At 38.0% G+C, this 27142-nt stretch overlaps 1 protein-coding gene across 3 annotated transcripts in view; it reads right to left on the minus strand.

Moving 5' to 3' along the window:
• Cadm2 (cell adhesion molecule 2) overlaps positions 1-24971 on the minus strand; it is an 863789-nt gene extending 838818 nt beyond the window's left edge. For 2 of the 3 annotated variants that reach the window (XM_051191742.1, XM_051191739.1), the window contains exon 1: positions 24368-24971. In XM_051191742.1, coding sequence (XP_051047699.1) covers positions 24368-24428 — 61 coding nt within the window. In that variant the 5' untranslated portion in view covers positions 24429-24971. The remainder of the gene's footprint in view (positions 1-24367) is intronic. The other variant, XM_051191743.1, reaches the window with a different exon arrangement.
• Positions 24972-27142: the final 2171 nt, after the last annotated feature.

Genomic DNA, 27142 nt, shown 5'->3' on the forward strand with positions numbered 1-27142 from the left:
ATAGGACCCAACCAGACCCACCCAGACCCCATGAACGTGGGTTTCAGTTACGAGGCCTGCGAAGCCTATGGGGTCTCTGTAGTGGTTCAGTATTTATCCCTAGTGCACAAGTGGACTTCGGAAGCCCATTCCCCATGGAGGGTCATTCTCTCAGCCTAGATACATGGGGAGGGCCTAGGCCCTGCCTCAGTGATGCCAGACTTTGATGATTTCCCCCATGGAAGGGCTCATCCTTTCTATGGAACAGAAGAGAGATGGGATGGGGTATCATGGAAGGAAGGGAGGGAGAGGGAACTGGGATTGATATGTAAAACAAGATTGTTTCTAATTTAAATTTAGAAAGGAATAGAGGAAGGAAGGAAGGAAGGAAGGAAGGAAAGAAGGAAGGAAGGAAGGAAGGAAAGAAGGAAGGAAGGAAGGAAGGAACTGTGGGTTAAGATTATGCCAAGGCATCTGAGATCCATGAGGGAAGCAAATCAAGTGTTCCCTCAATTTGAACATTTTAATAGCTAGGGTGGCATACACAGCTAGGAAATGCAGAAACGCTAGGAAGAAAGAAGGCAAAGAGCTGGGATAGATAATGAACTCAGCTTCTGCACTTGTTATGCTTGTGAACATCTAGCTCATTTCAAAGATATTCAAAAAGGAATTAAAAATAAGGCAGTGCTTGGGTAGGGAATCCTGACCAGTCCTTCAGCACTGGCCTCACAGCTCTGATTTATTTCTTACTAAACCCCAATTTATACTGTGAGTATGCATAAACACCCTTTTCTCTTTTGATCCTGCAGAGTGAACATTAATTGTAAAGCTAAATGAAAGAAATGATTAGAGCTGCATGTATACTAACAACTACGCAAGAGAAAACAGAGCTCCAAAATGTTTGCAAAAGTCTGTGTGGTATAACAGGTTGCAGATGATATGCTGCTGAAATATTGAGAAAATATTTTTGCTTTTCCACGGAATAAACCACAAAGTTTCATAGAAAATGTTTTGTTAAATTTTTAAAGAATCTTCTAGGTGTTTATGGAACTTACTACACACACTAAAAATCTTTCCCTCAATATACCAGATACATAGTGTTCAAATGCGGAAAGCTGACTCATGCATAGTTATGCTCCTGTCATAGATAAGACAGCTGGGGCTAAATATGTGGGGGTTTGTTTATTTGTTTGCTTTTTGCTTGTTTCTCTGTTTTGTCTTTTGAAGCAGGGTAGTCTTTGCTGTCATGGAACTCAATCTGTAGACTAGGCTGGCCCTTAAGTCACAGAGATCTGCCTGCCTCTGTCTCCTGAGGCTGGAATTAAAGGCGTGCAACACCATCATCCTGTGTGTGCTTGTTTTAAAATGTCTGAGAAAACTGTTTTCTTAGGTTATAACACTGGTGGCTTGTATGGAAGAGACTGTACCCTAAGAGAAGACCCTGCTTTTTCTGTGGTAGAGGAACCTACTGCCTCCTTCTCCTGGAAGTGTGGGTTTAGTACGCTCCTTTTGGATGGGAGTGGGGAATTCGGTATTTTAATTTTCTTTAAATCTTCTTCAAAAATAAATGATACACACAAAATTATTACTGCTCATTGATAGCAGGTGTGGATAAGTCACACTATGCCAAACATTTGTAAGATAATACAGTCAAAATCATTTAAAATATTGGGTATTTTGTCTAGAAACTAAAGCTTCTGAAGCCATAATGTTCAGGGAACTATTATGAATTCTCTGAATGTTTGATAGACATTTTTCTCAGTCTATCTTTATATAGTTAAAAATCATTCAAAATATTTCAAACCCCATTCATGTTGTGTAGGATTGAAAAAATAAAAATTCTAATCTTTGACAGATCTCCTGGTTGCCATGTCTCAGATGACAAGTTAAAATCCAAAATAATATGGATTAAATGCCTTTATATCCAAGCTGGTGTCTAGTCATCAATAATATTCACTGGAGGCCACTGTATATAGAACACTCCTCTCCATTTCCTAATTCCCTGTCTGGCTCTAGGCAGAAATAACAGGAAGGTAGACAATGATTGGTGATATCTCTAAGAACTTTGCACAGGAAAGTATAAAAAAGCTTCCTCAGGAATGTGGCACAAATCTTTCAACAGTAGCCTCTTACATCTTTTGATTTCTCACTAAATTTGTTTTTATTAAATTATTAAGTTTGAACACAATAGTAAAACTAAAAATTATGAGCAATAATAAACCATGCATTTAAAAGGATATATTTCTTTTTCAAGACACAGAGACACACATAGGGAATCTTCAAGAGAAGAAGCAAATGGCTTCCCTTGTTGTTGTTATTTTGGGCATGAGAACTACAGATTAAAAAGAGATACTATATAAAAGTCATTGAAAAATTAGGACATGAATAAATGACAACTCACTTCTAATTTTAGTGGTCTTCAATTAAAGGCAAAAATTACATGTAAAGAAATTACCAAATTGTTAATGTTCAAACAGGAAAATATAACCATCGAATTTCAGCAGAGATAAAATTTTTAAAGCTTCATTAACTAAGTTTACAAGACATTTTAAAAGTGTAGGCTTTGCAATTACTACCAATATTTCAGTAATTGCTATTTTATATTTTAGTGTTTGACATATGTAAAGTACTAAATTAGTCAAATTGTCCATTATAAGAGCAATGTATTTTTTTAAACAAATTTTATATTTCACAATTATGTTCTTAAAGCACAGTTAAAAATCTGATAAATTTGGGGCTGGAGAGATGACTCCAGTTTAGTTTAGAGCACTGGCTGCTCTTCCAGAAAAACCAGGTTCAATTCCCACGACTGACAAGGGAGGTCACAACTGTCTATAACAACTGTTAGAGGGGATCCATGCCCTTACCTAGACATGCATTTGGGCAAAACGCCATTGTGCATAAAATACTAGTTAAGTAAATTATAAGAAAATTCATAAATTCTTAGAAATAAAAAACTAATATATTATTGGTCTAGTGCCCACACTGACTTAAAATATGCAGATTCTTAATTCTTAATCCTTTCCTATATCTAAATCCATTTATCTATCTTTTCTATAACATTCATTAAGTTTTTTAAAGCATTTAAATTGTTGAATAATAAAAATCAGAATATCATTTTAAATGTTTGACACATGTGTTTCACTTTTTAGGTTTATAATTTATTAATTAGTTTACAATAATATAGATATTAGAAATGATGTATTCATATATAAAACTCTATTTTCTTATTTTAATTCAAAATATGAAAACTGTGAATTTGTATGTATATCTAAAAACACAAAAATTTCATTTATGCATAAAAATCTGGCCAAGGTTCTTATCCCTCAAATTTCATCCTATGAAGAATCCTAAAATGAGCTACTATATCTCTGAAAAGATGTCCTTCCAAGTGTGACATCAGAAGGTCAAACAAATCCACACACCACTCCAGTCCACCACCACCTATTTTTGGATCTCCAATATGTGTAAAGAATATCAGCTGACTATCCGAGGCTGACCACGTGAAAAATCCATTATAATTTTTTTATATGACACAATGTGCACATGTGTGTGTGTATACCTTACTTAAAACAACAGTGTGAAGAGACATAAGCAAAAATTCCCACACTGCTTAAACAGTGTTTTCCACTAAAATATAATTGCCCTTGATGCGGGCATTGTGGAACTGCAGGGGTTTCTTAGTCCTTATCAGCAGTTCACACTTGGGTACAATTGCTCCCTACCATGTTGATGTTTCATCTCATTTCATTTCTGAAACTCATCTGTACCAAAGTCAAACGACTCCAGGAATAAACTTAATACTTTCAACACAGAAACAGTATAGATAGAGTCACGTATGATTTCCTTGCAGAGAAGAAAACATTGAATGAAAAAGAGGAATGCAAAGAAGAAGTGAAAGAAATACAGAAAAGCTTACTAGAGTGAAATGCAGGTACACAGTTGGGTGTTCAAACTGCAAGTGGTTAGGCTTTATCTGGCAGAACTCATTTAAATATTCTCTGACAATAATACACTACATTAGGGCTCCTCCCCTTCACCCGTGTGTCCCACTGCTTTCTTTAGGACCTTGAACACAAATAAACTTGGGAAGTGAAAACATATAGTGTTAATATTCTTTAAAAAACTGTTTCACTGTTTACTTCCAAGGTAATCAAATCATTCTCATCAGGTTAGGTTTCCCCGTAACTCCTAGATTACTCTGTTAAAAAATAAAGTGTAAAACATCAATAAAGATCCTGCAGCCAAAGTTTTACAGATTTAATACAAAATTTTGGATTTGCTATTTTTTTCTATTTCATCTCAAATTTTCCATGATGTACATAATTTATCTTAATGACTACATTTCTCATGAGGTAGATAACATAATTTTCCTTTATCAGGTAAAATACCTTTTCATCAGAAAGGGAATACATTTTGCTCAATACTACACAGACAAATGTTAGCAAAGGCCAGGCCTGCCTGATTCTCAGTAAACATTCTAGCATTGCCCTCTGCCTCCATAGTCCCTAGTCTTGATTCTCCAAATACAGAAAATAGTTATTTGCAAAACAGAGACTCTATACAATTTACTATTAATATTATTTTACCAGGAAGCCTTAAAATGAAGAAGATAGACTATGAAACTGGAAGAAAAGCTCACCATGCTTCTCTCTGAAACATAACTATGTAACTGATTTAACATAGGCATACACACTCTTAACTGTTTATACTTTGCTATTCCTAATAAATTGATTTGAAAGCCACTAACAGCATAAGTGAGGTGATCATCACCCAGAATTATATTTCCCAATTTTGTCTTCTCTGTGGAAATTGTGAAATCTACAAGCTTAACAGCAACGAGTAGAGAAGGGGGGGAGAGGGAATAAAATCACGTTCCTTGCAGCTGCAGCTGACTTTCTGGCAGAGTGGAAAGCCACTGTGTTGGCAGCTTAGCCTGGCATCTGGGTTTGTCAGCGAATTAAGTTGAGGACTGACCTCCATTGCCCACAAACACTCAGCACTAGACTTGCTCCACAATGAACGGAGTTGTACCTTTTGTAAAATTATGATTAGGGCTATTATGAAATCTTCTCTAAATTAATCAATACACCCTTTATGCAATGATATACTTAGAATGGAAATAATAAGCATTTGTCATTTGAAGAAAAACAAATACACTGGTTAAAATGAAAACTCCAGATTTCATACAAACTGTACAGTTTCATAAGGAGCTACATGATAATTTGAAGCAACTGAGTTCCCTTATTTTACCTTGAAGAGAATAAACCTTTAAATTAACAAATAAGAGTTTAAATCCATTTCTTTCGACACAAGAAACATCTTTCCACATTCCACTAAAATGTTTAGTAATCTAGTCTGGAAATAATTTCTAAATAAATATCTAAAGTTTTCATGGAATAATTTAAGAGTTGTCTGTGTGTTGAGACTTAAAAATTAAAATTAATTTATGGAGTATGGTGTAACATAATCTTGCCTTACTGAAGTCTCTTTATGGCACAACCCAGTTTCCCTTTCTAACACTTACACTTGATATTTTACAATAATCTATATGTTTCTTGGAAAAATATTTTACCAGATGAGAATTTCTTCAAAGATATGCCTGTAATACAGCATATCTTTACAGAGAATAAGATAAAAGTTTACAAATACAAAAAATGTATATACATTCACATACATGCTATAAACAAGAGATTGCATACACTATTTATTAATTTATATATCCACATACAAATGATTGCCAAATATTAATTTCATATGTTCAAAACATTTTAAACAATTGAAAGTATGTGTAATCATCAGAATCTAATAAACATTATACATATGTCATAACACCTATGTCTAATTAAAACCTTTCACTTAATGTCAAAGACATAATCACACCCTAATCTTTGCCAAACATTTTCACTTATTTTGATTTGGATGCTTCAATGAAGTCAGTTTTCAAGCTGAAATGATGTTCGTAGAGGATCCAAGCCTAACACCCACGGAGAACCTGACCCCTGGAGAGTATAGCTGTGATGGAGACCACCACTGGCAAAGTCCTAATCCGCACCTACATTCTTGATGCCTTGAACATGTACTTTCCATTTATACTGTGAAACCTCTATAATAAGATTTAAATAGATTTGAAATGAGATCACATTTAAATCCAAAGTGCAATAGAGTTCATTTTAAACTTTCATCTGATTGTGCAAAAATATATTTACTTGATAGACTTTCCTATTATGAGCCTTGGTTTATTTTTCCTCCACTTAATTTAGTCACAATTCCATTATTTCAGTGTCTTTTTTTTTTTTTTTTTTACAAAGCATGCATGTGTGCGCACCCATACATATGCTATACTAAATTAAAAGGAAAAGTGTTCTGATGTTTCAGTAAATAAACTCCTTAGCTCAAGCTTTTCATTTTTTTAAATGATAAGCAAAGGTTGTTATTGTGCTCTTATTCATATGCAATGAGTACCTTGACAAATAGTCTAAAGTACAAAAACCCTTCTGATGAAATATCAGGCATAACAATATGTCTAATATTGTAAACAATAGTAAATAATGCAGACCAGGGGCTTTGAAATACTATTCATTTGACTTGTAGTCACTATATGTAAAATCAACGCAGCTACCAAAGCTTTCAGAAAAACTATGCTGCAGACAATGTTATTAAATTTGAAGATACAATTAGACATCTCTGAACTTACAAGTGATTGATCACAATTCTAGAAAAAGCAGTTTACAATGCTATCAAGAAAAACAAACTCGTAATTTTAGTATTTTTTATAATGATTCCAATTGTAATAACAAGAAGGGGGCTATTTTAAGTAACATGTCTCTTCATGTTTAAATCAGTACAGATACCCCATTAATTTCATTTCCTTTTATAACTTTATGCATAGGGGTATTTTGCCTACATGTATGTCTGTGTACCACATGCATGCAGAAGAGTGTGTCAGATCCCTTGGAACTGGAGATAGAGATGGCTGTTAGCCACCATGTGGGTGCTGAGAATCAAACCTGGGTCCACTGCAAAAACAGCTAATGCTCTTATCCACTGAGCCATCTCTCCAGTAGCAACTCACCTCATTTCTTAATGTTTGCTACAAATCTCACTTTTATACTATATAGACTTAAATGAATTGAGAAGACTTCTCTTTTTTCCTTTCTTTTTTTATTCTTTTCTTATTTTTATTTTCATGTGACTTGTCTTTGAACAATCCTTTACTTTATTTTTGGGGGTAAGGAATGCTGCTTCCCTAAATGTCATGTTCTTGTCAAATTTAAGGATTTCTTAATTGCTACTAGGCTGTGTTCCCTTTGACTTGCCTGGCAAGGGACACACTAGGAAGTAAATGCAGAGGCTGTTTTTGTAACATTGGCCTGGTTTTGTCTTTATCTTGTGGAAACAGCTCAGTGAAATTACTTCTCTGCTCTTAAGAACAGTTCTGTTTCTGGAGATATATCTACCTACACATCTGAACATGTATACCTGTTTTGAGAAGTATAGCACTTGTTAAAGTGCTAAGCGAGCATGAGTCTCTTTAGAGATTCATTTGGAAAGAAAACTAGGGCCTGCTTACTATGCACCTCCATTTAGAACCAATTTAGATTATGAATTAATAGAAAGCAACTAGTGAAATTGTATTTAGGAAATACATACTTTGATGCACATCATATTAATATATTAATGTAGAGTGTATATATGTAAAGTGGTATGATACATTTTTACTGAGTTTTAATTCTTTTTCATGGTTAACACCAATGTTACAATGTTAATGAATGATGAGTCCACTAGACATAGAATTGTGGGTTTGGGATTTAATTATATATCAAATCTTTCTAGGAGATGATTTTGTATCTTACTAATAAAATATACATAAAAGGTACAAAATAACAATGTCTATCCTATGATACTCTTGCTTTTATCCTCTTAATTGCCATAAGTCTCTAGCTAGATTACCAGCTCTCTGTTTCTGAACTCAAAGAAATTCAGAATTCTATACTTATTGTTGGCTTGGCTCTTGTTGCTTTTTTAGTCTCTCTTTTAAAGAGAAAACACCTTTAGTTCCATGAGACATAAATCTTTTATCATCGATGAAACAAAGAAAGATGAAAAAGAAGCCTTTGCAGAAGTTTCTGTAGAAACCTTTGGAAAACTAAAATGACATGCCAGGGCCATCTGCTTGTTGCTATTGATCATGTGTACTCAATACTTATGCCATATTGCCAAAGATTAACCATCATGAAAAATAACTATATGGCATGTATCTTCTTATGCTAATGAAAGTTTTCCAGGAAATAAATACTGATATTAAGTGATAAAAAATGCACCAAGAATTTAAAAACTGTATTAATATAAAGTGATAGTATACAATGAGTTCCATTCTGACATTTCCATGCGTGTATATGATGTATGCACATCACAGTGGCCACAGCCTAGTCATAACTTATCTAATCCCCATTCTCATTGATGCACCTCTCCTCCTCCCAAGTTTTCTCCATAATGCTTTCATGGTTCTTTGTATTTGCCATTATATGTTAGAGCCTTGGTCCAAGTAGAAATGCTTGAGGGTTTTCTTATCTAAATTTCCCTTCCAATTAGAATTAATCATCAGATAATTTATAATTTGTATGATCCTTAAGAAACCAATTTAATAATAATAATAATACATCTTAGAAAAAAAAGTAAATTTCAATGTATTCACTTGGAAATTTTTCACCAAATTTTATAGATTTAAAATAAGGCACTTATCCTGCAATGGCCCTTGCATCAGTCTTATGAAGCTTTCTACAGGGTAAATCTAGATTTATTGTACTAGAGATACTATATCTATTGTGATAAGGCTGATAATCTTTAGACAATGGCATTTCTTTTTAAAATGTCATTTTTCAAAATATGAGCACAAAGGTCTGATAGTAAATACATCTTTACATCTACTTTTTACATTATTTCATTTTGGTGTGCTGGAAATATAAAATTTTTATTTACCCTTTTCTTTCCCATGACTTCAAACTCTCTCACAGACCATTTCCTGTTCTTTTAATTTCATACTTGAGTTGGAAAAAAAAATCTGTAAATATCTTTAAACTTTCCATCTATGCTATTATCTTTATCTCCTAAAATTGTTGTATTTTAAATCTAGAAATAATTTTTTCAATAAATTACTATCTCTAAAAGAATTCTGACTTTCATTGAAAATACAATTTATTTTATTTGCCTGATACTGGCATTATTTGATGGGCGACCTTCACACTTTGGAAAAATATGGTATCTTCTGAATAAATAATCCCATTTCTGAAGATTTCACAATCTGGAATCTTCCAATATTGTGATTTTATTTATTTAGAAATGCCAAAAAAAAAAAAAAAAAAAAAAAAACCACAGGTGTAGTGTGATATCTACCCCACCCACACTGTTGCATTGACCACACCCAGATGGTGCTGATCTGACAGTAGAAAGCAAGCTCGGTCAGGTTGTAGAGAGCATCCCTATGGGAGGGTGGCATCCTTGGAGCAGGAACCCACAGCAGTCATCAGTTTCATGCGTAAATAAATTCTCCCTGACTAAACCTCACTTAACTTATACTGAGTTCGGTTAATATTGATTCCCACACATTATCTAACCTTGATTCCCACACATAACACAGGCCCAAAAGTCTAGCAGATACTCATTTACTATTGTTATACTAGAAGATGCTCTCAACATAAATTAGCTTTTTATACTATAAAATGAAGCAAAGTGAAGCATTTTGAAATGCTACAGAATGATGAGTCTGTGTTCCAAAGAAAAAGAATTTAGAATATAGTGGGAATACCTAATGCTCACAATTTTGTTAAGGCAATTCTTAATGGTGTTGTGTACTTAAAGACAATTATATTAGGAAAAGAAGACAAAATGTCTCTACTCTGTTGACATGATAAAGATTTTGACACTTAAAGGGACAAGTACAAGGTCTTAAAAGAACATAGAAACCAAACCTGGAAGATTTGAAAATTTAATATATCATGAATATCAAAGGCATGAAAGAAGTGTGATATAGATTCCTGCTTAGGAAGAATGGCCTCATGTGGCAAAATACTTCCAAAAGCAAAAAACATAGAAGCGCTGTGCATTTGGTCAATTAGTAAGGATTATAACACCAATAAAAGACCAAACTATATCTTATTTACTGCCTGAAAGTGTTTAACAAACCTAGAGTAGGGTCAAGGAAGCCAGGAAGACAAGAAGATGACAGAACAGCACCACCTAGTCCCCTCTATAAAAGTTCCCAAGTGTGCAGCTCTCACTCACTCTGTAAAACTGAACACACATTCACAATAAATCATTTGGTATGAAACTACACTCCAGAAAATTATCACCTGCAACACAGCATTTACTTAAATTGCTTTAATTTAAAAGTTTCTTATGAAATAAAAAAGAAAGTAAAATTAAAGATAATGGGTAAGCTGAAGTTTTTCTAACTGTGCATTTTACTGTTGTATGTAATCCAAATAAATAAGTCCCTAAATATACACTACACCACTACCATTACAACTTCTCAAGTATAGAGCAAGAAAAATAGAACAGTGTGACTTTATCTATTACATGTATATTTTCTGTTCCAAGTTTAGCACTAGCCAGTAAAAAATAATACTGAGAAACAACATACACTGTGTTAGAACTATGATGTGTTCCCTCTTTCCAAGGTACTGAGAATCAATGTAGAAAGAAATAATAAAATATCAAGAATATTTATAGGTGATCCCTGTTGTTATATATTTTCTTTCCTACATTTTCAATTATTGTGAAATATCACTTTTGAGGTTATGAAATGGCATATTCATGTCTTTCCTAGCTTTGTTTTCTAAATGGCTGAGATTCCAGTTAAATTCAGGGCAGAGATGCAGGAAAGTAGGTTTCAAGAATGATGTTTCAACAGCAGACTCAGATAGTCATGTTGTAATAGTGCTGAATGAATACTCAGGCACAAAGCATTACAGTATGAGCAAGAGCCAAGGTCTTAACATATATAATATATGACATTATATGACACATCCCAAGGAATGCTGTTTCTAGACGGGACACTTTAAAAATGCTTTCCCTGAGGCACTGCAGCTCTTTAAAGCACTAACTGTGGCTGTTAACATTGGAGCTTCTCAAGCTGAACTCAAGCTCTGAAAAACTAAACATTGCTACCTAAATCTTCCTCACAGTCCCCTCCCTCCAATACTCCCTCCTTTGACCTGGTCAACTAGTCTTCTGGCCTGCTGCGCCTTTATCAAGTTAAATGAATCATCTTCTTAGACAAATCAGTTAGCATGGAACATGCTTGAATATTTCTTGTTCACTTGCCAGCTTCTTTCAAGTTGTGTTAATAATAATAAAAGAAGAAAGACAGAAAGCAGCATCACGGCCAGAATGTTTTCAGGATAAAGGGCTAGAAGAAATGAGAGGCCTTTAATCCAACCTTAAATAAAGAAATGTTAAAAGCTCAGTAAATTTTATACCATTGTTGTTAAATCAGTGATTTCACCATCGGGTTGATATGTTCACATTCAGTTACTGTGGAAAAGATGCTGCAAAAGGAAGAGAATTTATTTTTGATTCTCAAGAAAAGAACGCGTTACTTCCTTTGATATTTTATTATGTGTTTTTCCCATAGACAGGAGGCTCCATAAGGACAGAGGCTGTTTCAACCTTGCACAACCATATGCCCAGGATTTAAACAGTTGATTATGTTTTTTTAAAAAAGCAAAGGTTAGCAATTTTTTTATAATTTATCTTTTACACAGATATTGAGTCTATAGAAAATGATAGTAAACTCAAACTTACAAATTGCAATTCAGTTCAATTCTAAAAACAAAAATGATGACTAGATCATAGGAGTCCTAGCTTTGTAAAAGGATGTGCACAGGTGTTTTTCTGCATGGAGTATGCATGGGCTATGTGCATGCCTGATACTCATGGGAACCACAAGAGGATGAGGAGTTCACTGGAACTGGAGTTGAAGTTTGTGATATGGGAAATGGGTGCTGGGAGCCAGATATACTCTTTCAAGGGCAGCATGAACTCAAGTACACAGTTGAGCTATGTCTCTACCACAAATATATATCTATTTAAATTAGAAACAACCTTGCCTGGCAGTGGTGGTGCATGTCTGTAATCCCAGCACTCAGGAGGCAGAGGCAGGAAGATCTCTGTGAGTTCGAGGCCAGCCTGGTCTACATGAGGGAGTGCCAAGATAGGTTCCAAAGCTACACAGAGAAACCCTGTCTCAAAACACCGAAAAGAAAACAGAAAAAGAAACAATCTTATCTTGCATACCAATCCCAGTTCCTTCTCCCTCCCAGCCTCCCATGCACCCCCATCCCCCCATCCCACCCCATCCACTCCCCAGGGAGGGTTTAGCCTTCCATATGGATCATTAAGTCTGTCACATCATTTGGGGCAGGGCCTACGACCTCCCCTGTGTATCTAGGCTGAGAGAGTATCCCTCCATTGGGGATGGGATCCAAAAATCCATTAATGCACTAGAGATAAATGCTGGATCCACTGCCAGACTTCACCAGTCACACTGTCACTGAACAGTATGAGGAGGTCTTATGTGATAATAAGGCATTATTAAACTGAAAGAGATCAGTCTTTTTGGTCTGCCCACACTCATTACACATACTTATCACTGCAGGTGCCTTTACACTAGCATACCCTCCAGAAGAATGCTCTATCTTACCAAGGTTCTATCTAAAGATAATCAAATTTGGGGGTAAAATGAGACAAAAGTTAAACCTAAACTGACTTGTGACCTCCCTAAGGCCTCCAAAAACTATAAACTTCTTATATGTTAATGCCTCCATCTTAACTATTCCATGTAAGTGAATGAAATAAATGATCATTTTATAACATCATTAATGTTACCTGATTTACAGTACACACATAGTAGAATAAAAAATTAAAATAAACCAGTAGACTGGAGATTATCTGGGATGGGTTTCCCTTAGTCAACATCTCTCTGTAATAATAATTCTACTGCAATGCCATCTTGATGAATGTCATGGATAGTGTCTTAATTTGAGAACTGCACAACTATGCTGCCCTAAAATGCTTTAGTATTTAAAGTCTCAAGGAAAAAAATATGTCTTCCATCTTTACATTACTCTGTCCTGCTCAGTGGATTATGATGAAAATGTCTGAGAAAGATGATATTTCAGATACTATGTGGTTACATTTAAAATAGGAAATGGCCATATTTTACTATACATTTATTAAATTGCTGTAAACAAATACAAATCAGTAATATATGAACATACTTTTTGTAAAGGCATAGTCAACCAAAAATTGCTTCCCAAACCACTGGGTATCTGGAAGGTGGATCATCACTCACCAAGTAGATGCCATTTTAGAAACAGAGGCTTGTTGCTGGGTGGTAGTGGCACATGTCCTTAATCCCTACACTGTAGAGGCAGGGAAAGGTGGATCTCTATGAGGTCAAGGCCAGCCTGATCTACTGAGCAAGTTCTAGGACAGCCTCCAAAGCTACAGAGAAACCCTGTGTCAAAACAAACAAACAACAACAAAAAAAATGAACAATTCTTGTTTTGTGTTTCATTTCAATAAAAGTGAGGCTGAAGTACAAGTAAAACCATTGGGAGAATATAATCATTAATATCAATTCTGCAAAATCCTTAATAAAGTGAGTAACCTGAATCTATTTTTAATATTCACTTACAATGTATAAATCTCTAAGAATGTGGTGGGATAGTTTTAGCATCAGGCCTAGGTTAAGTATTAAGTTAGCTTAGTCAATAAGTCATTTTCAAACCTTGAGTCATGAAACAGTCAAGTCTGTAAAATATATCAGGGAAGCTGAAGCTTTTATTTAAATGCAAAGAAAGGAGAAAATGTCTCAAGAAAAGCATCCTGTCCCTGGGACTCTTAAGAAAAGCATTCGTAAAGCACTTTTCATTGAAAATTTTGATCCTTGTTCTTTTGGTCTTGGGGTCTTGGTGACTATATTTAAAATTCTCTTCCAAAAGCAGTCAACATTCCCATCCTACCCTCCAGTACTTTTCAGATGTTAAAAGAGAAACAAACCAGATGCACACTCACTAGCCTGGGTCTGCAGCTGAAGAAGCATGACTAAGCATTTGAAAGCAAGAACAATATGATGCACAATTCTGAAAAGCAGCTCCACCAGCTAACTGAGAAGTACCCTAAGTCTCCCCTACTTTAGGGACTAATCAGGGAATGCCTCTCTGTAGCCTGGCAATAACAAAAGCAGGTCAGTGTATTCATAATCTCCTGGATCAAGGTCAGTGTTTAATTCCTCCTTGTCAATTCATTTATCTGAAAATGACAGCTATTAGAAGTAGGAAGGTAAGGAGAAGTGCTTGTGTTTAAACAAACTCATCACCAGGAATACTTTGAGATCTTGAAATAGAAATCTGTAGGAAGTACAAAAAAAAAAAAGATGTTTACTCGGAAGAAATCAGAAAGAATTGAAGCTTGAGAGTTATGTTCCCAGGGCAAATTTGAACTGACTGCCACACCTGAAAGCAATGTAAATCTCCAGTTTTGTCAAGTACATCGGGGCTTAAAATTCCTTATTGTTCTTAGCATCTCCGTTTGATCATCTTGTATATTATGTATAAATAAAAATTCACATCAAATATTTATTCTATTTAGAAGACTATATTGATATTTTGGCAGTTGCAATATAAATACATAACTATCTGGCTCCAATTAAAGAATTGTGTCATTATTAACTGTATGAGAAGACAGCTAATAAATACATCAATGGATTGAAATAATTTTTATAAAGATACAGACCAACTAAGTTGTACTTAGATTAAAAGGAAGACTACAGTGTCTACCTTGCACTCTTGGGGAGACCTAAGTTCATAACCTTCAAAATGCACTAATAAAAATACATGAAAGGGTTATATAGATCATAGACTAGATAAAATAAGAAGTCCTTTCAAGCACTAGAAAGATATAAATGTTCAAAATAATCAATAAAGGACAAGTGGCATTCTTTTGTTTATTAAAACAAAATCAGACAGCTGCAAATGGCTTTAAAATATGCAAGTATAAAACAATGAAACAATTTATCACTTATATAATAGGTTTTCAATGTCAAATCATAAAATTTTAAACAGTCATATTTAAGATTAAACCAATACTCCTTATGCTTATATAAAGCATGGTGATATGTGTAAGTAAAAGAACATAATTTTAAAAATGGGAAGAACACAATTGAAAGGCACTTTTAATATGATTAATGTCAACAATCCATGTTTATAAATGATAGAATGAACTAAACAAGACAACTCTAATGTTCCATCCACAGAAAATATCTCTTAAAAATATTTTTAAGAGAGAGTTTTAAAACTCTCTCCTCTCTCATTAAACACTCACAGTGTTCCTTGCATGCAAATAAAAACTGGAAAATACCATGTCTCAATTTTGGCTCTGCACTGATACTTGACAGTCCATAAAGATTGCAGGCAATTAGTGCTATCTAAAAAAATCTATAGCTTCACATGACAACCAGCAAAACATCAGGACCCCACCACAGCAAAATGTGGTAATGGGCTAGTTAGGGAGCAGATTATTGACATGGGCAAAATTCTTGTTTCTTCTTGTCAGTAGAAAGAGTAAGAGGAGTAGTCTCTTATTCAGTGGAAAGTGTACACTTCTCAATTTGTTTTATTTCATTCCTAGAGCAAACTATTTGGAAATAACAGATACTATATTATGTATCACAATGGTGAATCTAATTCTGCCTTGGCAGAGGCACTAGTAAATGCAGTATGTAACTGCTTGCTATATTGGTGCTATAGACATATAATTGCCTCCAGAAACACCCTCTTCTGAATGCCACCTATGCATTAATAAGTGACAGTGAACTTACAGCTAGACCCCTGCTCTATTCCATATGATCCCTGAAAAGGCTTTGAAATGAGGACACGTGCATAATTAAAGCGCACTGAATATCACAGCACATGTAACAAACTAGAGTATTATGAATCCTCGGGGAAACCTCATAGAACTAATGTATTTTCTAAAGAAAGCTGCACATGAGTAAAGGGAGACTCAGATGCTAATTAGATCCTCCCAGAAAAGGCTATAGAAAAGTTGCTCCTTGAATTCCAAAGTTGAACACAGAATGGAACATTTGTATACAGGAGACTGGATGAGGAAAAAAAAAGGGGGGGTTCATAGAAAAGCCCTTCAATAGGTGATTTACACAAATTGTAAAAAAATAAACTAAGCAAAGCCAAAAAATAACAATGGGAGAATTCTCATCTTTCCAAAAGGGTTAAGTATGAGGACTGATTTCCTATTAGGAAGGGATTATGTAACAACAGAGGGAAATACTCAGCCTAGCATATGCTAATTTAGTCAGCGTTGCCAGGCATTGCTGGGTGTCTTTGGCTGCCTGGCTCACATTCCTTTCCTCCTCTTTTTTGCCATTTTTATTACTAGATGAAAGAGGTGGAACTCTCAAAGAACACAATAGTTACTACAAAATATGAAACACTGCCCTTCAGTGTTTAAGAAATTCTGTTACTCATATGTCTTCAGAAACCTTCATTGTACAGATCCCCTTTTCCTTAACTATTCACAATCCTTCATTAATTTATTTTAATGTGTATTATTCCAGGTTGGTAGGGTAGGCATGGAAAGGGCCTATTATATTCCTGAGGAGTAAAATTAAGCTGAGTTAACATTCATATTTGAGCAAATAAAAGAGTAGCAAAAGGAGTGGCAGTTAAGTTTTGTGTACATTTGTATTTGTGTATATATATATTATTGTAAGTCAAAGTTGTTCATTTCCACCTAAGCTTATTTGTGAAGATTGGAAAACAGAGGAAATGTGAAGTATAAAAATGGGAATAAAGAAGAGGCATCATGGACATTTCCTATAAGAGGGGGGGATAAGGGACAAGACAAAATAAAAGATGAAATTATGAAGTCAAGTCACACTGATGAACCAGGCTTTGATGTTTAAATAAGCACTATCAAGGCACCTGCACTTTTTAAAGTGTAAACAATTTTACCCCAGAAGCTAAAAATATTTCATTGCAAGCAGAAATGAGTTGGCTTTACAAAGTACCCAGAATCAATAAAGCACCACACACACACACACACAGTTCACAACACATCTTTGTCAGGAATTAGCGTTTTGCCATTCTGCTGCCAAGGATAAGCAGTGCCTCTGTTCCATAGATTAATCATCATAACATTTAAACTCAAAACAATTCAACCTCTAAAGGGCCTCTTATTTCCTTATGACTTGAAATTACTGGTACTGCTTGATCAAACTGTGCTTGAAGATTTTATGTTCCTAGAAGCCAAAGAACACTTATATTTTTTACCTTTAGACCTTCTCTAACTATGACTAGACATCTGGGTGTCAGATAATTGAACTATTTAAATGAAATCATTTTGGTGACTCAGAGTTATCCCAATGTTAAGTAACAACTGACTGTCTTAACATTTACTTCAGACCTCTGAAGTTTGCAGTGGCTAATGAATGACCAGCTCTATGTAAGGAAGATCTGATAACTTCATCTTCCCACTACTGTAGGTTTTGATAATTTCCTCTCAAGAACATGAAAAGTGAATTCTCAATTCTATTGAAATTTTTCTGAATTTGAAATCTTGTTTGTTTTTAGTGAAAGAGCCCATTCTTGTCACTGAAGAAAAAATATTCATTGAACCGGGGAGGTGGGGGGGAGAGACTAAGAAGAAAACACCTTTACCTCATAAATCACATTACTTTCACAGATTATCATTATTCAAAATCCTAACAAGGTTGACCTTCAGTCTTAAAAGTAATAGTATATTTTAACTATGTGAACATGCATGAGTAACTGGGGAAGTAACTAAGTAACTGAAGATTTCCCTTCTCAATAATTACTTCACTTACTTTGGCATTATTTCTTTCATGCCTAATTAAGGAGAATATTTACTTGCATAATGTCTAAACAGAATACCTGTTCTAAGAGGAAAGTAAGTTTATCTCTTTAAGTAAACCCACCAAACACATTAGGAGAAGCTTGTGGACTCACATCATGAATAAAAATCAATATGTACACAATACCAAGTGTTTTGCTATTTAGCAAATGGCTGTTATCCTATATGCTTTTGTGGTGTGCTGAAAATAACATTAAGTGTTTATATCTTATTGTTTTAGGGACTCATTTGACAACCATTTCTATGTGAAAAAATCAACAATCTATAATGAGGATTCATAAAATCATATGCCATTTTAGTGGCACCGATCTATCTAAACAGAGGTTAAAAAGTTAATTCCTGTAGTCAAAATCAAACGAACAAGGAAGCAAACAAACAAACAAAACCCAGAGTTCTGTTTTGTGTGGTGTGTGGAACACCAGTGAAAGGGACTGGGAGAATAACCCTTACTGTTCATCTTCACTAGGTTGAGCCACAAGCCTGATAGTTTACAAGAGAATCTGAAGTTCACTAGTAGTTAACAGAAACACGCATGCATGCATAATTCTACCAGGAGTAGGATTATCCTACCATAATATGTTTTCTCTTCTGCTGTGCCATGAGATAGTGTGATGTTGCAGTCTTGGGATTATTTCAGATTTTAAAGGGTTAAAAGCATTGTTCATGACCACCACAAGTTAGAAAACCACTCTCCATTTCTCTCTGCTGCCACATGACTGCTTTCCTGTTTGCTGCCACTGAACACATAAAACCTAAGATGTCATTTGCATCATCACACAGCAGGGGGCTTGAGGACCTCCATCTCCAGGTTACTCCTCTCTACCTCTTTACCTGAGGAACTTAGGGAGCATGCCTACTATTTCGCTTCCTCAAGAACTACACTCCAAAATTCTTGACATTCTTCGAGAAAATGTTGGCAACATAGTTGTCCTTTTAAATATTTTAGGTTAAACCAGTAGATTTAAATTATGCTTTTCCTTTCTTTCTTTCTTCCTTTCTCCTAGAATGAGTTTTTGATCTAGTCTGACATAAATTATCTGGGAATTTTAACCTTGGAAAAGAAAAATAAATGGGTAGGAAAGGACATTGAGAATGGTTGGTCAGACTGAATTCTTAGAAAGGTACATGCAAATATCTATCTATAATTACTTACATTGAAGTTTTTTTCTAAGACAATGGATGAACAGATATAGGGCCTACAAAAATATTAAAATTTTCTCCCATATGTAACAAAGTATGAGCACTGCTAAATGATGAAGCAGAGACACTACTAAGACTACCAGTGCTGATTGCGATACGGACATGGTTCAATATCACCTGATTTGTTATGGATTTACTAAAGTAAGGGTGGAGATTGCACAGATGTATAGGTTGAGTCTGCCCTCAGGGAGACGATATTTATTTGCCCTGCTGGCTCCCAGAGCTATAAATAGAGTAGGTTAGACAGACAGCTACCAGTTTTGACAAAAGTCTTCTACTTCCACTTGGGAATTTTGCTGCTTAGGTTCAAGGTTGTTTTCCCCTGTCTTCTTCAGTATTGAAGCATTGACTTTGCCAAAGTTTCAAGACACACATCAAAATTAAAACACAGCAACACATTATGGTGACAATCCATGTTAGACTCTTTCTGTTTCCTCGGGTTCTCAAAAAAAAAGGTGACTCGGCTTTTTATTTTATTTTATTTTTTTTTTTTTTTTTTTTGTCAGTTAGTGTACCCTACTAGGTCTCAGTTTTAACTGCCAAAGTAATACCAAGCAATGCTTATTTCAGGATCCATTTAAAAGCACAGTTAGTATGTCAACTAACAATTTTTCACTCTAAGAAAAATGATACAATCCCACCGTTTCAATGCAGAGCACACAGTTTTATTTAAATTTGGGTTCACTGGTAGAGGCCATGGAGACCAGCCTTACCTGTCCCTGCTTAACTGCATTTCACCCCTGTATGCTTGTAGTTGCAAAAACAGAACAATGGCAATGAAACAGTCTTCAGTGTCTTGAGACAAAACCAGTTCAAACACTCAGAACACTCGGCAGGGAGATTTTTCTTAATTAATACTCATTTGAGAATAAAATTCCTCAGTCTGTCAGACTTTGGCCCCCATCTCCAGACCTACTTTCATGCAGTCTGTTATCAACAAAGGGAGGAGTAGGTGCACTCTTCTCCAACTTCACTGATTGTGAGAAATGCTCTTGAAAGGACTTAGTTATTTGAGTTAAGTGTAAAAACGTTAAGGGATTTGAGAAGCATTCATGTAATGGTAAATACATATAATCCATTTTCTATAAAATGTCTGATGAAGTTCATGGCACTAACATGTACAAAACAACACACACTAGGTTAATCTGATCATTAATCTGAAGGTATTTATTAGGAAGTATAGCAAAGTAATAATTAGAATATCTCATAGCAGATAGTATTAAAGCACTTGTATTTCTGTAGCACAATTTCTTTCTGTGAGACTAATTATAAAATACAGAGAAAATGTTCATCCAAAGCAGGTGTCTCTGCACATATCTATTCTCTGTTACATTTTTTAGCAGTGGCCCTTCAGGCATGGGAAGCAACATGGATTTTAGAAAAGGTTAACTGAACAGTCTCTATTTCATGGTCAGATGAGGTCTTCCTTACAGGCATTCAGCTTATGTGCTTTGAATTCTACAACACAATGAGTTTCCCATCCTCATAATTTTTCCCTTTCCTTGATATGGGTTACTAATAAAACATGACTTTAACCTTAAAGCTGAATCTCATTATTTTTCTTTTACTTTTGTTTTTCTCAAGTTACATTTTGGTTAGAAACAAATATTGGGTAGAACATATTTATTTTCTTCTATTTGTTTTGTAAGAACCCATGGGGTAAAAACTTTCAAATTATATTGAAGAGACATAGGGAATCCACTCCTTGCAACTACCCTGGCTTAATTTTACTATTGATTTGTTTCTGATCATTGGCCTATTCTTCCTTTTATTAAGAAAGAAAATTTAATTTAGTTTCCAAAAAAATAAATGTAAAAGAAAGAAAAAGTGACAATATAAAATACTGAAAGTTAAAACACCGAAACACAGAGAAGCTATGTTTAAAAAAAAAGAAAGTGTCTTCTTCTGGGATTCATACTGCAAAAAAAAAAAAAGGATGATATTTTAAGGGATGCATAAATCCATTAGTAAGGGACAGAATGCTACTTCTACTATTAAAGCTAGCAAATAAGAAACTGCTGGCTGACTTACTAACTGTAGCATTTGCTTGGTTATAACTAGTAACAGAAAGGGCACACATCCCCTAGCCAAAATAAGCTAGATCCCCGCACATCCTTTCTTCCCTGTACATAGAAAGACTTGTGACTTGTTTAATATGTGTTCAGGAAATAAAGTCTGCCATTCCCCAATCTAACCAAGACCTAATCAAACAGTAGGCTGGTGGGAGAGACATAAATCAGAACCTGAAAGCAATGTTTGTAGCCAAGAGGAAGAAAAGGCAGGCGTGAGCAATTTGTTTGAGGAAGAACTGACAACATCAACAAAGTATGATATGTCTGTAGGAGCCAGTGTTTGATAAATGTGAGGCAGCCGTAAACAGGAGAAGACAATTCAAGGGTGCCTGCACTGTCTTCCCCTTTTCCCTCTTTTCAGTGCTCTTTAATAATGACTAAGATGTCCATGAGTACATACAGGCATCGGGGAGCTGGTGCTCATTCTATGGCTGCTGAGGAGGATGCTCTTTTATTTATTTATTTACTTGGACCTGAGACTGGTGCTGCTGCTGGCTGCAGTAGAACATTTTCCCTGCCACACTCACACCCCTTCCCCGCCCTGTCTCCCCTAGTCTGCTGGGGAAAGCAGCTGTGTCTTAGTCCTTGGTTTACATACTCAATAAAAAAGACCCATGCCTGTGATGGAATCTCTTCTTTCTGGGTTAAGAAAGAGTAAATCCTCCCCCAGGAGGTAGCTCTTGCTCTCTCTCTCTCTCTCTCTCTCTCTCTCTCTCTCTCTCTCTCTCTCTCTCTCTCTCTCTCTCTCTCTCTCTCTCTCTCTGTGTGTGTGTGTGTGTTTTGTGTGTGTGACACAGAGAGAGAGAGAGAGAGAGAGAGAGACAGAGAGAGAGAGAGAGAGAGCACAAGCAGGCAGTTATTTTCAGTGCATTGAATAGACAATTCACGGGGAAATGTTGAAGAATCGAGGAGGCGACCCCCAAGTGCAGAACATGGCCCACATGCTCTATAATAAATAATCTCTTCCCACCAGCCGGGCCGCGCGTGCAATGACCAGCCAGTGCCACCACACAGAGAAAACAGGTTCAGCTGTGCCGGATTTTCATCACAATCACCAAATCAACTGATTTCCCCACATCTCTCTTCCCCTAACTGGTGTATGCTGGTGCTGGCGTGCCGCGCACCAAGCACGAGCGCACGCACGCGCGTGCACACCACACACACACACACACACACACACTCGCACGCACGCACGCACAGAAGGAGGGAGGAGGGAGAAAACAGCTGAGAGATCCAAGTTACTGAGAGGTGAACTAGGGACTCCAAGAGGATGTTTTCTCGGCAGGATTAGAAATCCAAGTAAAGCATCAGCCACCTGGGTTACTTGTGTGAGCTTTGGGAAATTGGACCAGGAAATGTGAGCAGGGAAAAATCACTGCTTTCTTGGAGATTCTAGCACATGACATTTTAAATTTATATCCGATGTAAAATGCATGAACTCCCCACCATATATTCCAGGAAACATCTGTACAAGGTTAATTAATTGATTGAGTAATTTTCTGCCCATCATTTTATTCACATCCACAAATATGCACAAATAGGATAGTGTCCCAATCTGTATCCCCAGAAGACAGTAGGAAAGAGGCTGCATTCCAAGAACTTGCTGAAAGATGGTTCATTGACCTCATTTAAATCTTTAAAAAAAAAAAAAAAGCGTTCGGGTTTTGATCACCCGCTGGTCTATGTGTGTCTTACTTCCACATACCCTTTTGCCAAGAGACAAATAATCGGATCAACTTATCTTTCTCACAAATATCCAGTGGATGTGAGAAGGGTTGGGAGTGGGCGAAGATTTGTCAAGAAAAGAGTCACCAGCTTTAAAGGAATTCTATCGACCATCGTCTCGCATCCATCCTTCCCCTATCTTTCATTCTAACCGCATCCCAATACTACTCTTCAAAGCAACAATCTTCCGCCTTTTGGTCCCTGCACAAGCACGCCACTTCTGCCTCTTCCACCACCCCAAAGTGCCTTCTCCCATACACTCCAACTCGCGCATTGCCATTTATTACAAAATTAGCATGGTCTTCCATTCCTACAGCCCACCCCTCCATCGTCCAAAAGAGAAGAAGGTCTGGGGCTAAATGAACCCGCATTCCCTAGCCGCCAAGCATCCAGTCCGCTGATTTGCATAATAACTGTTTTGTGTGGTTTCCCTCCACTGCAGTCCCAGGGCTTTTACATTTCACGAGAAAGGATGCTATTAATTACGCAAAGAAGCGGCAGACGGAGGATAGACAGGTAGAGATTCTGAGAGAAAATTCAAAGCACTGAAGTAGCTGCCAGGGAGCATATATTTCTTTGCTTAAAAAAAAAAAAAAAGAAAAAAAGAAAATAACGCGAATCACACAGACTGGATAATAAAAAGTCGATGTGTTGATAAAGTGGATTTATGTCTTTTAAACTGTCCCTTCCTTTTGAATTTGTTTCATTCATATTCTCTCTCTCTCTCTCTCTCTCTCTCTCTCTCTCTCTCTCTCTCTCTCTCTCTCTCTCTCCCCACGCACTCGCTCTCCTCTTTCTAGCCCAGACAGAGTCTCCCTTCTCTTCCTAGGTGAATGACACGTCTCACAACCCCCCCGCACCCCCCCGGGGATGTTATTGCAATGCAAACGGTGCCACCGCTGCTGCTGTTCTTGCCGTCGCGGTAGCTCGCTCCCAGGCTCTCACACACTTTTTAAAGACACATGGATGAGATGCTGGTGGGAAGAAGGGAAAGGAGGAAGGCAACCCTAAAAGGGGAGGAGGTTAAGAGATGACAAGAGGTGGAGAGGGTCGCTTAAGAGCGTGATGTGGGAGGTGGCTGGCGAGGGTGGGTGGGAGAATGGAATGTTGAGACAGGCACAAGTTGCCAGCCACCCGGAGTGGGAGGGGGATGCTGGCGGGGTTCGAGTGGGGTGGAACGAAGGCAGCTCAGGTGAATGAAAAGGCGAAAGGTGCCCCGTAAGGAGCTTCCTGCTGCCAGAGCTGGGTTGAGCCAGCGCCGGAGAACCAGGCGGCTGGTGCAAACTGCCACTGCCCCCTGCAGCACCGGGGCGGAGGGGGAGGGAATGGAAACCGCCGGGCACTGGGGGATTGCCAGGGGAGAGTGGAAATACGGGGTGGAATGGGGAGGATGGGGAATGGGCGTGAAGTGATGCTCCCCACAGCGGGGCGGGGATTACCTTGTAACAGGAGCCCGCAGACACTGTAGAAGCGGAGAACCGCGCTGCGTTTCCAAATCATGGTCCCTTCTGTAAGGGTCTGGGGAAGGATCGAGGGGGCAAGGAGGTGCTGCTCGAGCGTAGCACACAGTGCAAAGGCTCCGCTGTTGTCGTCCTCCCGGCTCCCGCCGGACCCACGATCCCGCAGCTGCGGTGTTCGAACACGCGCCGAAGCTGGTTGCGGGCGGCTGAAGCGGCAGTGGCAGAGCACCCGCAGAATACGGTTTCGGTGGGCTAAATAGTTTCTTCTTCTTCTCCTGCTGCTGCTGCTGCTGGTGCAGCCCCGACACCCGATCTGCCCGGCACGGGTTTGGAGCTTGCCTTCCTCTCGGAGCTCCCGGCAAGTCCCAGAGCCCGCCCGGAGGCTGCCCAAGCAGGTGATGCAGAGATGCCTGGGTGTCGAGGAAGGTGCGGGCGAGGGCTGCTAGGAGTGGGTAGGTCACGGGAGGGAGGGGTGGGGGACAGGGGCAGCAAGCTGGCAGCACCGCCGCTCGCGCTCCAGTGTCGGAGTCCTGTTAGAAGAGGCGGCAGCAGTGATAGCGGCGCTTGGTAGCGGCGGCAGCGGCGGCGGCGGCTCCCGGATGCTCCGGCTGCAGCAGCAGCAGTGGCGGCGGCGGCGGCAGCAGCGGCGGCGGCGGCGGCGGCAGCGGCAGCAGCAGCTCTAGCGAGCACCAGACACAAGGGCAAGCTCAGCGCGCCGGAGGCCCCGCCCCTGCCCTGACCAGGGATAGGCCCCGCCCCCTGACCAATGGAAACACACCCACCCACCAGATCTGGCCAATGACAGCGGAGGGTGGGTGGAGACAAGCGCCGGGAAAAACAAACAGGCTTCTCAAGGACCCTTCGGGCAGGAAGCTCCGAAGCCCCCTTTGCTGCACTCAGGGCTGGCCTCACCTTCTTGGAGGTGTCCACGTGCTAACTTGCAGCCCTGTTCAGAAATAGGTGCTGAGCCCAGGAGAAGGGTACAGCCAATCGCCACCGCGAGGGGGCGGGGTTAGCTGTATTATCCCCCCCCACACACACACACACAGACACCCTACCCCACTCCCCCTGGTTCTGGAATCCTGAGTGCCTGGGCTTGGTCCTGGGTGCGAAGTTCTTGTGCGCATTTGGACTCCTTGAGCAGATGGTGGCTGCACCTGCCCACTCACCAGCTGCAGTAGCGATCTCTAAGGCTCCCAGTCTCAAAGGGAGAGATTGCAGAGGGCGTGGGAGAGGCTAAGTATAGGGCGCTGAACACCTACCTGCCTCCAAGAACTCGTGGAAGAGACTTGTGGAAGACTTGGGAGTGAAGGGAAATCACTCTGTTGTTGTTTTACTTCGGTTTTTTTTTTTTTTTTTTTTTTTTACATATTCCATGTCGACTTCTCCGCATAGCTCCCAGAGCGACTGTACAGGTGCCCAGGGTTCAAATCCCATAGCTGTCACTTTTTTGCATAACACGTTGTGGTGGTTTACTGAAATGTTTATTTCTGAAGGCTTCTCAATTGCAAAACAGAGATCATAGTACCGTTTCGTCTTACCTTTGTAAGGGTAAAATGAAAAGGCCCCTGCCTTGTAAGGCTCTTCTAAATGTGAAAAGGAGTTTTTCTAACTGAAAACAGCAGGAATTCTTAGCAAACTCCCTTTTAAAACTCCAGCACTATCCATGAGAAGATAAAGAAGAGCAAATGTATTTCATCCAAGGACATGACATAAAGTGGTCAAGAAGAACCGCTTCTATAAGCCAATACCCCGTCATTCGGCCTTGAGAAACCCAGCTTTAAAATAGCAAGACAAATTAATCACAAGTTTGTTTGTTTTTTGTTGTTGTTGTTGTTGTTTTGTTTTGTTTTTCCTAAGTGAGCTTAATTTGTAGGTTTTTCTTTATGACCAGTTTTTAATTGGATCAAATTAGCAGATGATGGAGGAGTTCGGGGAGTACTGAATCAGTCACAATGTAAGTAGGCCTCTTTGTTTGCGATCCCATACAATGGAAGTTTGCAACCAAAAACACAGAGGCAAAGAAGAGAGGAAAGATCAATATGGATGCCCTTCACACTTCCTCAAGACTGCTTCCTTTCTGCAACCTTTAATAAGCCAACCATGGCCTTTTAGCTAATGACCCATTCCTATCTCAGCCCACCCTTCTCTGCAGGTGCTCAGAATTAAGGCATGAAAAGTCCACAATGCAACTGCAAGTTGGTTGTGAAAGAAAGAGATGTGCGAATGATTTTATTACCGTTGAAAGTAGTTAGTCACCATGAGTTTTATCTCTTAGGGAAATTGGAAAGCCCATGGCTAATACTATCACTGAAACTGTTGTGAGCTTCCAAAGGTGAAGTACTAAGGCATAACCCTTGCTTCGGGTTTGGATCAGGAAGACTAAAAATAAATGGGAATGTTGCAATAACCTGAGGAGAGAGAGAGAGAGAGAGAGAGAGAGAGAGAGAGAGAGAGAGAGAGATGAGGGAGGGAGCCATTAAAATGGTTATATTTAAAATAACATCCTAAGTGAGCAGGAATATTCTAGTACTGATGACTGAGAATAAGGAACAGATCATGTTATGATTCTTGTTGGAAAACACAATAGCAAGTGCTCCACCCTGAAAAAGATATAGCATGGGTGTTTAATATGCTAGGTGTAACTATAGCACAGGTGTTTAATACGGTAGATGTAAGTATAGCACAGATGCTTTACATGGTAGGTATACCTATAGCACAGATGTTTACATGGTAGGTATACATATAGCACAG

The sequence above is a fragment of the Phodopus roborovskii genome, unplaced genomic scaffold (genome assembly GCF_943737965.1).
Source record: "Phodopus roborovskii unplaced genomic scaffold, PHOROB, whole genome shotgun sequence".
NCBI classification, from domain to species: Eukaryota; Metazoa; Chordata; class Mammalia; order Rodentia; family Cricetidae; genus Phodopus; species Phodopus roborovskii.